We start from the raw sequence: 18,243 nt of genomic DNA, 5'->3' as shown, positions 1-18,243 counted from the left end.
TGCAATAGATCCGAAAAAAGTTGTGACGTCAGCTAAGTTTAGATGCAGTTCTTAAGAGGGGTTTATTCTGAGTATAAATCTCAGTTTGCGTATTGATTGGTCTTGTGGGGCGTCCGCCATTTTGAAAAAAGCATTAGTCTCAATATCTCGAGAACGACTGATCGGACAAAAAATTTGCAAGTACTCTAGGAGTTATAATTTCAAAGTTACAGTACCGCAAATAGTGCATTTTTTGATATTTTAAATATTTTAAAAAACCCCTAGAGTTAAGTGGGAAATAACCGAAAATGAGATACTTTGTGGTTCTCTTACTCTGAAAGTACAACTCCTAGAGAAAAATGATGTACTAGAGAAAGAAAGATAATTATATTTCCAATTTCAAAAGTACTTGCAAATTTTTTGCCCGATTAGTCGTTCTCGAGATATTTACCCCGTTTGTATGACCGATTTAAAGATCGAATTGAAACTGAATCGAAATTTCGATCCAGGTATATGGAAGTACCAAATCGAGGAATCGAATTGAAATAGAATCGAAAACACAATTTTTCTTTTAAATATATTTGCAGTAAAATAGAAAAATCTAACCAAAAACAAAGTGCAAGTAAAACTAGATATCATAATACATACATACAGTAAAATTTGCAAATAAGAAGACAATCACACACAATTTCCACCATAAATTATATCTCGAGTATTCAATTCGTTTGGTATATATGCATATTTTCGATTCGATTCAGCTCCCCGAGTCGGATCGGATCGCAAATCCGGATTCAATTCGATTCAGGTATATATAGACCTAAATCCTGATTCAATTCGGATTCAAATCGCCATACAAACGGGGTAATTGAGACTAATGCTTTTTTCAAAATGGCGGACGCCCCACAAGACCAATCAATACGCAATTCAAACTTAGCTGACGTCACAACTTTTTTCGGATTTTTTCCCATTAACTGAACTATAAGATTTTTCATTATATTAAATCTTTGTATCGCCTTCTTAAGTTTAATAAAATACCTTTTTATTTCGAGGAAATTACTCATCTTCATCCTTCATCGTTTAAATAAAGTTTACATGGATGTAGGCTCCCTTCAAGCAAACAGGTCCGACCTCGGTCCGAATCCGCTCCGCCTCAGGCGGAGCTGAGTCCGACTTCGAGGCAGAAACTGGTCCGAAGGCGGCTCAAATTAGTATGGAAATTAGAATCACCGCGGAACCGATTTTATATGTATTGGTTTTTTCACCACGATTTCTCCTTCGACTTTGTATTCATATACAAAAAGTTGCAAGTGTGTGAGTGCAACCCCGTCTTTCGCGGTCGGAGGTCGGAGTGTCTTTTCTGAACTCCGTTTTCTTGCTTGAAGGGCTAAAACCAACTCAACAAGTATCTTGTTTTGGGTCGCAGATTCGAGATTCAAGTCGAAGATTTGAGTTGCAAATTTATTTATTTTTTTCAGATTTTCGAGAAAAATCCGCATGCAGAAAAAAATGCATTTTTAAAAATTTCCCCCGAATTCATCAAATGAAATATCAAAAAAAAAGGTCTCTTTAAGGTCTATTCATAACTCTATTCATTTACTTTTGCCTTCCTTTAAACTTAAATACATCAGTAAATTATAAACATTAAGCCATTTCATTAAAGACATAAAACCCCTTTGATTGCTTTCATATATCCCACATATATGTACATTTATACAAAAGCGACTTGATTAAGAGAATTCAAAAATTAAATTTCTTCACATAAAACTTGATGTACAATAATATTGCCTTCATTTTCCATAACATACATGTACCTACAAGTAGAGTTCTTAAACCCAACGCCCCATTTAGAAACTGACATCCATAAAATTTTCCAACTTTCCAACCAACCACAAAAATAAAGGTCTCTTTCCTCTAAGCCATCATTTACAACAGCCTTTTGCTCTTCTTTTCACTTGATCCTTCTTGATGCCAAACCACTATTCTATATCTACGGATGGCAAAACGTTCCTTAATCGCTCCATTGAGGGCGATTACATTTAACTGCTCATTTACGAATTCCTTAAGGACATCTCACAGACCATCATCATCGATGTATGATGTCTTACTTAAAGTAGATATACACAAAACTCCCTTTACTCTCTTATTCTATAAGTGTCCTGTGGATGATGGTTGTGTGTGTATAGTAAGTTCCATGCATAGTTGCACTTTATATTGTATCCTCGAGCTAAATGGAGTGAGACTTTCTTTGATTTTTGTCCTCAGGAAATTTTTTAAGTGAAGAGGGTTTCTTTTCTATCTATTTACACACACACACTCACGAGTATAATCAAGTTTGCAGTGTTGAATTAAATTTGACACACCGGCCGACACGACAACGACACAAGGGGTGCACATTTTACACCGCACCACTCACGAAATAAAACACCGGAAAGTGTACTTCGCTTTATCATGATGACGTTGTCATTCAAACAGGAGTGCCGAGCCATGCCACATCCTGTCAGTCTAAAGCAATAAACATCCACCGGCGAAATTGAAAATAAAAAAAGGTTGCCAACAAGGACGATGAGGTCCTTCGTCCTCGTCATAACCAAATGAAAGTGAATTTGATTTTCCAAATAGAGAACCCAGCCGTTAATATGTACGAGAATGTCGACGACAGTATAACCTAACATCAAACACCACCAAAGGACTAAGGACATTGACTGACTATAGTGTGGGCAAACCAGCTTCAACCCCGAGGCAAGTGTCAGGCTTAATAATGGGACCTTGAGCCTGATTATTAAATGTAATTTAACTTTACGATCGATTCTAACCAGGACCATTGGGAGAGGGACGACATCCACCAATATGTCAAGACATGCGGGTGCAAAAATGAGTTTAATGTTGTTTTTTTTTTTTTGCACTTCTGCACAAGGAAAATGCAATTTTCCTATAAAACCCAAAGTTGATTGGAGAAGGAAATTCCATTAATATGCCCTCGGGGAAATTATTAGACGGAGGTTTTTGCAGGGAATGAGTTTTTTTTTTTTATTATTTCTCCAGGACACGCTGCCATTCTTGCCATCATTTAAATTGTCATCAGAGTCACAAGTGTGTGGCATATAAAAATGCGATGGCCAGGGAGGATCGTTCGTTTGATTCTTTGAGTAACGATAATTGCGTTCATTGTTTGATGATGCAAATGTAACAAGTGTCACGACACATAACGATGACAGTTGTTTGTTGGTGTTGCCTCGCCCTCGTTTTAAGTGGTTGAGTGTGGTTAATGTGGCAAGAGAGGTTTTCCTTCCTGAAAATCAAGCGTGTGATTGTTGTGATAGAATCGCTATTGTCCTTTGTAATAGGACAAATTCATTTTTGTGAGAGTTGAAGTGCCTAGACTAGTGATTGGAAGCAATTTACTTATGTATTTAAACAAAGGAAAAATAATTTTTCTAATGATGGGATGAGTATTGCCAAATTCGGATATTTTCGTAAATTTTCGAAATTGCTAAAATTCGGTAAAAACCAAATGAATTATTGTTCGAATCATCGACATGAAGTCGGCCATTAACAATAGCGGTTTTTGTTATTGTTGCAACCTTTATCTTCTAAAAACAGTGGTTAAACTGAGGTTTAGCACTGGTTCAAAGTCCATATTATGTTAAAATAGCCAAATCCATCAGGCTTGATCCAACGTTAAACCATAGCTAATCCATCGAAATCGACGAATTAAATTCCTGAACCAAGGCTGAATCACGTTTGGTTCAGGTGCTAATTTGAATGTTTATTTCATTGGTGCGGCTGATTTTGGAATGAAGTATCTAAGTGGGAAAAACTACTAATTTTAAATTTTAAGCTATGTAAACTGCATTTTTTTTACTGCCTTACTGCAAAAAGATTACAATATTTCGCGAAATCAAATGGCGAGAAAATTGCAGTTAAACAATATGTTTATATTTCTATACGTACAACCACAAGCGCCACTTTTGCTAAAAGTGGTAAATTTACAAAAGTAGACATTTTTTTGTATGTTATTGGTATTTTATTGGTAACTCAGTATTATGTTTATTAAAATTTTGTATGATTACGGCGACCATCCGTCCCGGTTTACCTGGGACTGTCCCGTATTTCTACATCTTGTCCCGGGTTTTTTTTATCTAAGAAACCCGAGACGTAAAAGTGTCCCGTATTTTGTAATTTGTCCCGTGATTTTCCCGTATTAACACATTAGGGTTTTACTTTTGTAGGGCCCAAAAAAAGTACTCTAAGTTTGCTATGTAATAGTGGTCAAAAGTTGTATTAGGTTCTATAGTTTAATAATATGTAAAGTAGTATTATAATATCGTTCGTCTTTGGCTGGCTCAATTCGGTTGAAGTTGTTAAGAAAAAAAAAACGATTTTATATGAAAAAATTATTTTTTTCCTTCGCTTATTATTTCGCAGCTTCTTTCATAAGTGTTCAGTTTCAATAAAAATAAGCTAATAAGTTTTTTTCTTTGAATTATCTTTGAGTGGAAAGCCTAAATATTTAATATAATTTTTTTGTATCCAAACGGCGCAGTTAAAAAAAAAAACGTATACCTATTTCAAAAATCTCTAAAAATCCAAATTTCTTCGATTTGTTCCTATATTTTGAGCGAGCCAAAGATATTAATAATAAATTGCACGACTGGGGTCGCACGTACTTGCTCTTATGCTTAAAGTAACTATAATGTTTAAGCTTTTTATTCAAGAAATTTAAAATTTGATATTTTGAAGAAATTTCATAAGTACTATAAAAAAATTAAATCTGTTTTTATAATTAATTAAACTCCGTTTTAAATTATCTTAAAAAGAAAAACAAATATGCCATTTTATTTCTTGTATAAAAAGGTATTTTTAGAAAAAAATTTTCGAAAATTGTAGGAGCCGTTTTTTAAAAAAATAATTTTTTATATATAAAATTTTTTTAACATTTTTCAAAAAAAAAGATTGTATGCCATTTTTAAGAAATAATTAATTTACACATAACAACTAAATTTCAAAATTTTTCATTGATCCGTTTTCAAAAAATTGATTTTTCAAAAAAAAATTTTGAAATATTTTTTAAAAAACCAAAAATGCGTTTTTTGAAAATTTTCTAAAATTTTAATATTGTCTTTACTTACACACTTTTGTATAAAAATTTTCTTTTAAATCGGGTTAATGTTGTACGAGATATTCAGAAACGAAAAAAACCGTTCTATGACAGGTACCGTTAATAACGGTACAAAAAATATTTTTTTTATTTCAAAAGTTGGGTCTTATGTGTAATACTACACACAAAAATTTTAATCAAAATCGTTAGAGCCGCTTTTGAAAAAAATTAACTTTTCTATTTCTGTTATATGGCAGGTACCGTTAGTTTTGGTCATAAAAAAAAAATTTCAATTTCCCCTCTAGGGAATCACCAAAAACTGCTAACTACCAAGTTTGAAGAAAATCACTTCACTCGTTTAGGCTGTAGCTCCAGATAGAGACAGACAGACAGAATTGCCGGACCCTCTTTTTTGGCATTCTCCATCATCGTAATGTCATGTAAAATTGTTATCTCGAGATCGATTTTTTTACGAATCCTAAACTTGCCCTATAGTACCTATATCGCAAGTAAAAATGAAAATTGTAAACGTAGAATTTAATTTTAATAGGCAATGCAACTTTTAAAAGCTATTACACTTGAAAATTTCATAGTTTAGCATTTTGACACACCCTATTGAGGTATTCCATGAAAAATGGTAACTTTCTATAATTAGAAAAAAGAGTAATAGGTGAGATTTATTGCAATGAAAAACTTCTTAAGAGGTAGAAAACTCTTTATCAAGAGTTAACAAGTGTTTGCGAACTTAATTCCTAAATCGATATTCACCTAGTCAAACTATTCATCAAGTTTTAAGTAAAAATAAACGGGGGTTTATCCTGAGTATTAATCTCAGTTTGCGTATTGATTGGTCTTCTGGAGCGTCGGCCATTTTGAAAAAGGCATTAGTTTCAATATCTCGAGAACAACTGGTCGGACAAAACATTTGCAAGGACTTTTTAGATTGGAAATATAATTACCTTCCTTTTTCTACTACATCATTTTTCTCTAGGAGTTATACTTTCAGAGTAAGAGAACAGCAAATTATTTCATTATCAGTTATTTCCTACTTAACTCTAATATCTAACTTAATATCAAAAATTGCACTATTAGTGGTACTGTTACTCTATGAGTATGACTCCTAGAGAAAAATAATGTACTAGAGAAAAGTAGTAAATTATATTACCAATCTAAAAAGTCCTTGCAAATTTTCTGTCGTACCAGTCGTTCTCGAGATATTGAGACTAATGCTTTTTTTCAAAATGGCGGACGACCCACAAAACCAATCAATACGCAAACTGAGATTTATACTCAGGATAAACCCCTCATCAATACTGCATTTAAACTTAGCTGACGTCACAACTTTTTTTGGATCCCCTGCATTTGACTCCTTACTGACTGAACTATCCGATTTTGGTAAAAACGGATTGTTATATTAGGTCTGTTTGGGTTCTTTTTGGACAAAAATATGAAACCTGTCAAATTTTGAGGAGTGGGGATGAAATCCTCTCAGAGAAAAAAAAATTGTCTAAAAGTACCCAAACGCTTTTAGCACAAAATTTTCTGCTACTTTTTCAACAACAACAAAAATGTAAACAACAACACCAATTGGAAAAAAAGAAACGAAAAATATCAAAACATTTTGTATTTTTTGTTTTCAAACACTTTTCTTTTATTTATTTCTTCATAAAATATTTATAAAATAAAGCACTTAACCACTAAAACGCAATAAATACAAAAAAAGAGTGTGTGTACACATGTACACGCGACTGAAGTTATACTTCTCATTCAGTATATATAAATGAATTTCATTTGATATTTTTAATTTCTATTATTAAATTAATTAATCCACACTTCGTTTTTTACATTTTTATCAAGTAACAATAAATTAATTCTTTCATCCTCCTTGCGTCCATGTAGTTTTCAATTTAATCTGTGAAATTTACTCATGTTGTGCGGTTCAGAACGTACGGTATATGCTTAACGAAAGTAAACAAATTGCGCATAAAATATGCTATATGGTAATTTTATGAGGATTGTGTGAGCTTCAGCACTAGTAGTAGCAATATGCAACTTGCAGGGTTGCTACAAAGCTCAAAAGTGAGCTGAGCTCAGCTCGCAGCTCAGCTCAAATTTTGAGCTAGCTCACTTTTGAGCTAGCTCACTTTTGAGCTATGTACCATAGCTCAGCTCATTTGAGCTAAGCTGAAAGTGAGCTGAGCTGATGGTTGAGCTGAGCTGTTGGGTGAGCTAAGCTGTCTTTTTTTATCATAAAAAAAAAATTCCGGTACAATCCGGTTTTTCGACTTTTTTCAAAATTCCGAGAAAATCGGTTTTGAAAGTTGGGGTAAATTTTTTTTTTTTCTAAAAATCCCCGAATCTTTAAACGCTCCTGGAAGCTACACCACTTTAGAGCAATTTTTGGGAGTGATGCCAAATGATAGCTTGTGTCATGGGCCTACGCTTTGCACATTGTCAGATTTTTAAAAAATCGCCTTCCATGTTAAACCGCCACATCATGCCTATTTTTTCAGAATCGTGCCTATTTTTTCTTTACTTTTAAGTTCTCCCGGTTTGAGAACGCGTGGACCTACAGGGATGGGATTTGTACCCAAATGTCAGTTAAAGTCCCCGCTACCTTTTGGCATCAAAAAATTTTATTTTCATTTTCTTCAAAATTCCGCGATATATTCGTTGGAACGCTTTGATCTAGAGACAGGGGAGTGGTGCCATATGAAAGCTTATATTCTCAGCTACCCGATAGTGGTATAATCCGGTTTTTCGATTTTTTTCAAAATTCCGAGAAAATCGCGTTTGAAAGTTGGGGTAAATTTTTTTTTTGAAAAATCCCCGAATCTTTGAACGCTCCTGGAAGCTAAACCGCTTGAGATCAATTTTTGGGAGTGATGCCAAATGATAGCTTGTGTCATGGGCCTGCGCTTTGCACATTGTCAGATTTTTAATAAATCGCCTTCCATGTTAAACCACCACATCATGCCTATTTTTTCAGAATCGTGCCTATTTTTTTTTTACTTTTAAGTTTTCCCGGTTTGAGAACGCGTGGACCAACAGGAATGAGAGTTGTACCCAAATGTAGGTTAGAGTCCCCGCTACCTTTTGGCATCAAAAAATTTTTTTTTTAATTTTTTTCAAAATTTTGAGATATAGGCGTTGGAAGTTGGGGCGCTCACTTTCAGCTCAGCTCAAATGAGCTAAGCTATGGTACCTAGCTCAAATTTGAGCTGAGCTGTGAGCTGAGCTGAAATGTGAGTTTTTTGCAACCCTGGCACCTTGCCACATGGAAATTACCACATGTAACTTGCCACATGTAACTTGCCACATGCAACTTGCCACACGCAACTTGCCACATGCAACTTGCCACATGCAACTTGCCACACGCAACTTGCCACATACAACTTGCCACATGCAACTTGCCACACGCAACTTGCCACATACAACTTGCCACATGCAACTTGCCACATGAAACATGTAACTTGCAACGTGTTATGTGTTTTATGTTTGCCGTACTGCGGCGTACTGCATTTTTAAATACTAAAGTACTGCCTACTCTAAAGGTGAAACGACAGCCCTGCTACCCAGGGTGATCGCGTCATAATCCCTTTGACATTCTTGTCAAAAAGTAAATTTTCATACCCACCCTCCCATAAGAAGTATAACTTCAAAAAAAAAACACGAAATATAGCCACATCGCCATGTTTGAACATTGTTTTGTTCATCAAAAAATCTAAACACAAATAAAAAAAAAATAAAGAACTGAAAAATATTAAAACCACTTTGTATTGTTTTTGAAAGACTTTAATATATTATTTTGTTCATAAATTATTAAGTTATTTTGAGTATCACACCACTAAAACGCAATTAATAAAGAAAAAAACAATAAAAAAAGCCAAACTGATATGTATGTTTTTAATTTGTTTTATTTATTTTTTGTGACAAGAAAAACAGAGAAAGCACTACCTTTGACAGATTTCAGATTTTTGTCCGAAGAAATTTTTTGGGCAGAAATTCGCAAGAAGGGGAAATTTTTTTCTCTCTCGCGGCCATCGTTTTTGTGAAAAAATGCACAATTTCAGAGTACCCAAACAGGAATTGGGCTGAAAATGTTGAAAAAAGTTGATATATTTCTGTTTTAGGCAGTACCCAAACAGACCTATTATTGCTGAGACCTTCAGGAACAAAGCCTCATTTTTAATTTTTGTCGTCATTTTGGGTCGTATGCAATAAAAATGAGTTTTAGCTCTGATCTCACTTTTCACTACATTTACTTGAAAACTATCTCATTAGATATCAAAATAAAATGCACGACTGGGCCGCACGAACTTGCTCTTAGAGTTGAAGTTGCTTAAATTTTTAAGACTTTTTATATAGAAACTTGGGAAATGTAGGTACATAAAAACAAAACAAAACAAAAAAAAAAAAATAAAATTCATTTTTCAAAAAAATAAAACAATATCTGAAATTAAATCGCCCCACAAAACAAGTATGCAGTTTTATTTGATATATTAAGGTGCATTTTTAGAAAAAAAATTTTCAAAATCGTTAGAGCCGTTTTTTAAAAAACTAATTTTTTATAAATAATTTTTTGAAAAAAAAGTTTAAAAATAAAATTGGTATGCCATTTTTTAGAAATAACTGATCAACATCTAAAAACAAAATTTCAAAAAAATTCAATGTCCCGTTTTCTAAAATTTGATTTTTCAAAAAAAAATTTTCAAAATTTTTTTAAAAATCCAAAAATTATTTTTTTCAAAATTTTATTTTTGGCTTATATTTAAATTATATAAATGCTTTTTTGCAGAAAATCCGATTTGAAAAAAGCGGTCCTATGGCAGGTACCGTTAATAACGATTTTCAAAAAAAAATATTTTCTTCAAAAGATAGGCCTTGTTTAAAAACTAACATTTGAATTTTTTTAACAAAATCGTTGGAGCCGTTTTCGTGAAATTAAACTTTTCCGAAATTTTTGTATGACAGGTACCGTTATTTTTGGTCCAAAAAAAATTAATTCCAAAAACCCCTCTGGAGAGTCTCCAAAAACTACAACATAGCAAGTTTGGAGTCAATCGGTCCATCCGTTTAGGCTCTAGTTCCTTATACAGACAGACTGACAGACAGACGGACAGACGGACTTCCGGGACCCACTTTTTTGGCATTGTCTATCATCGTAATGTCATGGAAAAATGTTATCTCAACTTTTTTTTTTGTACGAATGCATAACTTGATATATAGTACCTATATCGCAAGTAAAAATGAGATTGAGCTTAAGCTCATTTTTTTTTTTTTTTGCATATGAGCCTTTAGGTCAACCTCAAACTTCTTTAGGATCACTGCGTTGGTAATTTGGTTCGATGTCAAACCTTTCCTTCTGAACTTCTGCGGTGAATCTTACTATGGTTTTTTTTTTTTGTATAAACACGTATGTACATATTTTTCGGTAATCATTTTTTTGAAGTTTTCAACACCTACCCACGTACACGAGTTTTTTCCAAGATTTTGTTATTTAGTTAATACCTATTCTGAATAAAAGCAAACAAGTAAGTAGGTACATTCATTTATTTTCAATAAAAAAAAATAACTCATAATTTTAAAGGAAAAAAATAATTGGCTTTGCTACAGCTGCTAACATCAGTGAAATCATTAGTATCAAGATTATATTCAACTATGCCATATGATTTACGAAAAGTGATTTTATTTCCAATAACTGTGGCCATTATGATTGCAGAACTGTTTTCTGGTTTCAAAGCCAATTTAAACCACGAAGTTTTGGACGAATCAAAGCGATTAACAGTATATGTCGTATATCTACTGTATTCATAAGTGATTTCACCAATAGCATAGAAAACATTATTAACCACAGTTACATGAAAACTTCTAACTTCGTCATCAATTGGATGTTCCCTCAGTGTCCATTCGCCAGATGAGATATTATAACATTGCAAATAGCCGAAATGAAAATCGAAAATGTATAAAATACCTTTATGGCCAAATATACTGTTGCTTATTTTTGGTTTGTAAATTGGATGTAAATTTTTCCATTTGCGAGTTGAAATGTTGAAAATCTCTGCCGAATCAATGAACCCTGTTTCGTCCGATTTTTCAAAACCACCAAAAACACATAAATGCCCGTTTAAATGTGCCAACTGACTGTAGCATCTGGCAACTCGCATCGGAGGCAAATCAATCCATTTCATAGTTTTCAAATCAAGGCATTCAACGGTATTTTCTACATCGTTATTCGATATGCCTCCAACAACAAATATTTTCTCATTAATCAAAATCATTGAATGTTTTTTTTTCTTTTGACAAACGAATTGTGATCTCTTCTTTATAAACCAATTGTTCAATGTTTGATCATAACATCGTAGCTCTGTTTCGAGTTGATCATTAATATGAATACAGGCGAGTGTATCAACTCCTTGATTTGAAATAACTTCCATTCTTGGCTCGATAGTTAGAGCAAGGTTTTGCTCCTCATTTGTTCGAGACTCCGGTGACAAATGAAAACGAATCCAGCCAAGAATCAATTGATAATTATCAACATTTGCAACCGACTTGATATTTTCAATGATGAACTTTGCCGTAAGATAATGATAACGAATCATTGACAACAATTCAAATAAAAGATGTTGTCGACTATCTTTGTCATATTCAATCCATGCAACCAAACTCAGAAAAACCTGCTCTTCCAAATTCTGATTTGTATTTTGTTTAAATAGCAAATCTTTGAGTTCAATTTCATTCAAAATTAAAAACTCAGATTTCTCAGTGACTTCATTAAAGTTTGTGTAAATAAAATTTAAAGATTTTTCTTTGAGTTCGTCTGCACTCAATTCCCTGGCCAATTGTAGCCAATTCAAACAATTATCAGTATTGAAATTTTTTTCAAGAAATTCGCAACACCCATTTAGGAGGTTTGTCATTTTTAAAAATACTGCTGCTCTCAAAATAATCTCAATAATTTCGAGATCCAGTTCAATCGAACCGGTATACATGTAATTAACAATTATTTTCAGAAAAGAACCTTGGATCTCATTGATTTCAACTTCGTTGAGTTTGGAAGTTGCAGAAGTACCGCGAAACATTTCAAAAAAATACTCACTTGAAGCTGAGAGAATAAATTTGTGAGTTTCAATTTTAATGTCGCCAGTTTTGAGAATAACATCGAGCAATTCTTTTTCTTCGTATAATTTGAATAAATTTTTAGATATATTTGTGGCATGTTTATTATCTTGAAAAGTTGTTTTTTCCATTGCTGGTTGAGGAGATGGGGATTGAGAGCGATTTGAACTTGAAGTTGACATCGTAAAACTACATAAATAAAATATGGTATTCAATTCAATTAAAAAAAAATAAATAAAAAAAATAAATCACTTACTTCAGAGTTTATAATTTTGATAAAATCGTAAGAATTAAAAGATGATTATTTGGGCGTCCTTTACAAACAACGGGACTTGGATTCACCATGCAACAGACGCAAATTGTTGAGCATGCACAAATTTATCTTTTATAAGCAAAAATCGAGACCAAAGTGATGTGATGTGTGTGTGCATGTGTGTCGACAAAACAGTTTTTTTTTGTTTTTGCAAAAAGATAAGAATTTGAAAAAATCTTCCTAACGAAACAACGCCGATGTTTTAATTTGCGGACATTTAGCGAAACAATTTCTGAGAAATGGGGTGTCTGATCTTTTAAAGCTACGTTTCAACCAGTGCAAAATCTATTTACGACTACAAAAATTCTTTTTGTCTTTATTTTGCTAAAATATATTTTTTATATGCTGAAAGAAATTTTGTATTTTGAGATAGTTATAAAGGAAAGGCCACACCTAAAAGGTATACGGAAGCGGTTCTCCTGGCGAATATTGAATAGTCCTATTATGCTTCCAATAAGTCAGCTACTACATGAAGCCTCAAGAGGTACGCTTATAGGAGAGAACACCACTTTCGGTTTTTGACGAGAAAATTTACAGAAGTCTTACAGTGTACTTCCTTGCATACTTATAGGATCGAATACTACTTTCGGCTACTGATGAGAAACTTTACAGGAGTCTTACATTGTACTTGTCATGGGTTTAATAGGAGTGAAAAAAAGGGGGCCTTTTTGATCCTAACGAGGGTTATAAGAGTCTTTAAGATGGGAAATTAGTCATGACTAAAAGCTTGTCACCATCGTTATAAAAGCGAAATTGCTAGTTGGGGGCGTACGGGTATTTGTGCGAACAAAATTCCAAACTGACACATCCACGTTCAGATGAGAAATTTTTTCTAAATAAAAGTACCGTTACCGCTACTCGGGTATGCGGTACGGATAATTGTATGAAAGAAATTCAAAACTGGAACATCAAGGCTTGGCCACACCGAAGGGAAAAAAATTCCACATCTGAACGTTGATGTATCAGTTAAGAATTTTTTTTCCACATCTGAACGTTGATGTAGCAGTTTGGAATTTTTTTCATACAAGTACCCGTACCATTACCGCATGTACCCTTCGGTGTGGGCAAGCCTTCAATATTCAGATAAGGAATTTTTTTCTGACAAGTATCCGTACCGCTACCATTACCGCTACCGCATACCTTCCGGTGTGGTCAAGCCTTAAAGCGGTATTTTATTAAGATGTGTACAACGTAACAAAATTAATAAAAAATAAAACGATATGGATCCAAATATGTAGAAACAGTTTGTATTGAGCTTGCTTAAGAATTTAATTGCATATAGAAGTTCAAACTTGTTTAACAACTTCTAATAAGTTGTTTAAATACTATTACCCTACTAACAATTTTGCTTCTATAATGCTTTACAGAAGCAACAATTGCATCTGTTAAGCTTTATAGAACCAAAATTGTTTGTCGGGTATAGCCTGTTTTCACTAGAGTCCAAATGAGTTGATTACGCAAATTATCTCATTTCGAATGTCAAATTCTATAAAAAAAAATTGAAATCTGAACTGACCTTCTTTGCGAAATTATCTCATTTGGGCTCTAGTGCAAATAGGCTATTAAAGAAACTTAACCGAAGAAAGTTTATTTTTGGGATAAGCTTGATTAACAAAGGACATGACCCATTTTTGGCCCCAGGGCGTACACTGACGAAACTAGTATCAAAGGAAAGCTTATATTGAGCTCTATTAATGAATTTTTCAATCACCCAATTACAGAATAACAAAAAATAAATGCCAAATTAAAAAATATTCAAAATAAACGTCATTTTTATTCATAATTGTTTTTGTTTCTTTTGTTCCGCTGTATTATTTATCAATATTTTCTGAAAAACAGCTTTGGCAATTGACACAATTTTGCTGTCGATATTATCCTTTAGAGATGAGCTTAGTCGTGATTTTTCAATCACAGGTATACCTGTGACTGTGATTTTGAATTCACGGTGATTGTAACCTGTGATTACTAACCGTGATTTCAATTTTTTTTATGAAAATCAAAAAAAAAAAAAAAAAAAAAAATACACGTAGACGTTTGTATTTTCCAATATACACATTTCTTTACGATTTTTCACATAGGAAGTACTATTGAAGATCAAATACGAGTGTATTTGAAACAATGGAGCTGATTTTACGAGGAAAACTCCTGGTTTAAGCAAACAGATCCGCGATTTACCAAACCCATCCATGATTGTACTGGGGAAAACATTATTTTGTCTAAGCGACTCTTAATTTTACGGGAGAAATTTATTATTTCACGGGAAAAGTAACGTTGAAAACCCTTATTCTAATCAGTGCAACCTGCGATTTCACAGCAAATATTCGCGGGCAAACCGTGATTCTTCTGGAGCCATACGTTGTAAGGGGTAAACAAAACATTAATTTTACCGAACGTGCGTGAATTCCGATAAAAACAATTCACATTTACACAAGAACTGTTGAAAAGTTGTTTTGGGAAAAATCACAGGTTAAAAAAAAATCCCAAAGCAATTGCGTGAATTCCAGTCAAACCAATTCACGTTTAATAAAGAACTGTTGCAAAAGCTGTTTTGAAAAATCGCAGGTTATAATTTGAATTTCCAATGTACTTGTGTAACGTGAATTATTTTACGCGGAATTCACGAAAACGCATTGAAAATGACTTTTGATTTGTGATTTTGGAAAAAATAACTTTTAACAACACTTCTAGTATAAAAGGAAATTGTTTTGAACCCGCAAATGCACTTAAATTTAATTTTGACAAAAAATTTTGTCAATCACAGGTTAAAAATCACAGGTCGTGATTTTTTGCTCATCTCTAATCCTTAGAATAATTTTTATTCGTCTTTGAAAGAAGCTTAGCCCTGATTTTTCAATCGTCAGTTAGACTATCAGAAGAATAAAAACTGCCAAATGTCAATATAAAAAAAAACCTTTATTCCTAGGAATAAGCTTTAATTGAGGTTTATCTGAGTATTGAAAAATTGGCCCTAAAGGAATAAGCTATATCTGAAAATTTGGTTTTTTCTCTATCTGGGGAATAAGTAATAACTGACTGTTTAAACTGACTATGTACACTTAGGAGCAAAAAAATGGAATCAAACTTTGCGTTCTATAAAAACGATAATTGGTCAGGATGTAATTGACATACATGAATGTCAGTTGCACCATTAAAAAGCTTAAAACACAAGCTTTAAATTAATGCTAGGAGCTTAAAAACCCGTTCACTTTATAAAGATCCAATCAACATAAATGAAGTATGGAAGGAAAAAAAGAGTGAAATTATAACATAGAGTATCTGTAAAACTCAACACTTAAAAAAAATGAAGTGCAATTTATTGACAGACAACGTCAATAGTAACAATAAGAAAAAAAGACTGAAATTGAAGCAGCCAGTATCAAAAAAATTTAACATTTATAAAAAAAAGAAGTGCAGTTTATTGACAGATAGCGATGATACTATCGTATGCATTTTTATGTTTTTACCATTAATTCAAAGTACAAAATTCATAAGCTTTTAAATGAGACCATGAGACTTGAAGAAACATTATTTTATCCATTGCAATTTTTGTTTTTAATATAAATAATTTATTTGATTCCGTTTTTTTGCTCCTAAGTGTAGAAAAATTGGCCCTTAAGATAAAATGAAAAACTTAATTTCAAAGACCTTAAAACATTCAACCTGTAGCATTTAGGTTTAGGTCTGGTTCATATATGCGTTTTTTGACACATACGTAGCAATTTGATTAACTAACATTCAAATTGAGTCTGCGCAAACTTGTAATTGTAAATGATGCAGAGGAAACGGTGCAAAAAGACTAGCATATAGGTATATTCCCAAAACTGCTGCGTCACAGCACGAGTGTGACTGCTCAGTGCTCATTGACCATCGTTTGCATCGTGCCTTATTGTTGAAGTTTCAGATTCCATTTTACCCCCCAACATATGCATATTTGACTTGCAATGGTAATCAGTTCATTTGCTGATGGTTAATTAGTTATCAACTAATTGCTATCTTAAATTAAGCTCCCCAATAACAACTAACTGTTGGAACTTTTAAATTCCATGGCTGGATTATTTAGCATTACGGTTAAGTTAAGGGCGCTTTTAGTTTATTTTTGGATCCGATACATAATAGATATACATATTCTTTGAAGACTAAAGATAAATATAGTTCAAAAGACTTTTCAGAAGTTGCTCAAAAAGTTCAGTATGGGGAAAGCCTTCGATCGATTTTAAATTCGACTTTTAAAACGAGATCAAAATTTTGTGTATTACAAAGACTTTTGATTTGTGAGCCTTGGTATTTACGATTCTCATTTCGACTCTGTTGAATAGGTAAGTATAGAGGTGTAAGAAAATAAATTGGCAGGTGAAATTAGATTAGAGAATGGAAACTCGTTATAATTGTTCGTATAGGTACATCGAAGGTAATCAAGAGTTTTGAAAGGGGACAACTCCCTCTCTCTCTCTTCATCACAACCGGATGAGTGGCATAATATTATAAAGCATAAATGTCACTCACACGTCCTATTGACGTCTATTCGAGCATCAGGCACAATAATACCATCCAGCCCCTCTAAATCAAATTCAATGAGGTCTATATTGAACGCACAATATAATACACTTACTCCAGCTAGCAGTAGCAGCAGCAGCCAGTATAAGAGAGTGAGAGTCCATAACTCCAACAATAGATTCTTTTGTTGCTGATTACCAAAGAGAAATGATTGGATGGTCGTCGGGTGTGATGGTCCATGGACCCAGAGACATCGATTGCTATTTGTCCGGTGTCCCTATAAAACTCTATTTGAATGAACACAGAGTGTTAATCTAATAATGATCAACCCTTAACACCTCATCAGCGCATCCCTATATCTCTGCTGGCTCTGCATCATCCTCGTCGTCCGTGGTCGTCATCGAAGCAATGCGGCAATGGTATAGTCCTTGAATTCTCATCATCCTCATCAGGAACATCAACAACAGAAACAACAGGCATCCGTATAAATAAATATAATGGGAAACGAAGAGGACGAGTGCCATTTGTCTGTTAGATGCCAGGACGTTCGTTGGTGACGGTTCCTATATTGCTTGATTGGAATACTGTATTGGATCGGGTATAGTACTTTGTAGAACGTCCTGCCGATTATTATTATTCCCATAATCATTGTAGACCACATGCTATGCCATTTCCGATATATCCGCCCTCACTCTGGAATAGGGATTCATTTTCGAATATATCCTCTGTATGTGTTTGGTTCGGTTCTTTATCTTCAGAAACCCTCTCAATTGGTTTCATTGCAGACAAAATAGAGAATATTCCAAGAGTATCTATACATATACCCACTCTTGTATATTAGCATTAATCACTGGCAATGAAGTCGAATCGATGTTCTTCGGAAAATCAGCATCATGTATCTTCTATCTAATCTAATGGGTTGAGGGGATATGCACCATACAAAATAGTCGTAGCATCAATTGAGATAGACTTTCGAATCAGATAAAATCCTGTGCTACGCAAATTGGTGCTTCTTTTACTTTGTTTTTTTTTTTTTTTTCTTTTTGTTTTGTGAATTGGATACCCAGGACAAGATGTAGACATTCATTGTTGTTTTGTGGGGGCAGGGTTGTTTTTGTATATGTTTTTTTTTTTTTTTTTGTTTATTTCAGGGTTGCCAATGTTTGTATTCTACTCTAGAGTTTAAGTCTTTATTGTAGTCTCTAACACCCATTCCCCGCTTCACTTGCCAGTTTAAATT

At 33.5% G+C, this 18,243-nt stretch overlaps 2 protein-coding genes across 2 annotated transcripts in view; one reads left to right on the top strand and one right to left on the bottom strand.

Annotated features, from left to right (window-relative positions):
* Positions 1-17,831, top strand: part of LOC129907024 (RNA-binding protein FUS) — a 101,663-nt gene extending 83,832 nt beyond the window's left edge. The window contains exon 7 of the mRNA XM_055983058.1: positions 17,820-17,831. The gene's annotated coding sequence lies outside the window, so the exon portion shown is untranslated. The remainder of the gene's footprint in view (positions 1-17,819) is intronic.
* On the bottom strand, positions 10,613-12,607 carry LOC129907020 (kelch-like protein 5). Its single transcript, XM_055983053.1, has 2 exons — positions 12,453-12,607; positions 10,613-12,385 (listed from the first exon to the last, which is right to left on the bottom strand). The coding sequence occupies exon 2, from the start codon at positions 12,376-12,378 to the stop codon at positions 10,654-10,656; it is 1,725 nt and encodes a 574-aa protein (XP_055839028.1). The 5' UTR covers positions 12,379-12,385; positions 12,453-12,607; the 3' UTR covers positions 10,613-10,653.
* Positions 17,832-18,243: the final 412 nt, after the last annotated feature.

The sequence above is a fragment of the Episyrphus balteatus genome, chromosome 1, assembly GCF_945859705.1.
Source record: "Episyrphus balteatus chromosome 1, idEpiBalt1.1, whole genome shotgun sequence".
Taxonomy (NCBI): domain Eukaryota; kingdom Metazoa; phylum Arthropoda; class Insecta; order Diptera; family Syrphidae; genus Episyrphus; species Episyrphus balteatus.
This window is presented reverse-complemented; position numbering and strand designations above follow the sequence as displayed.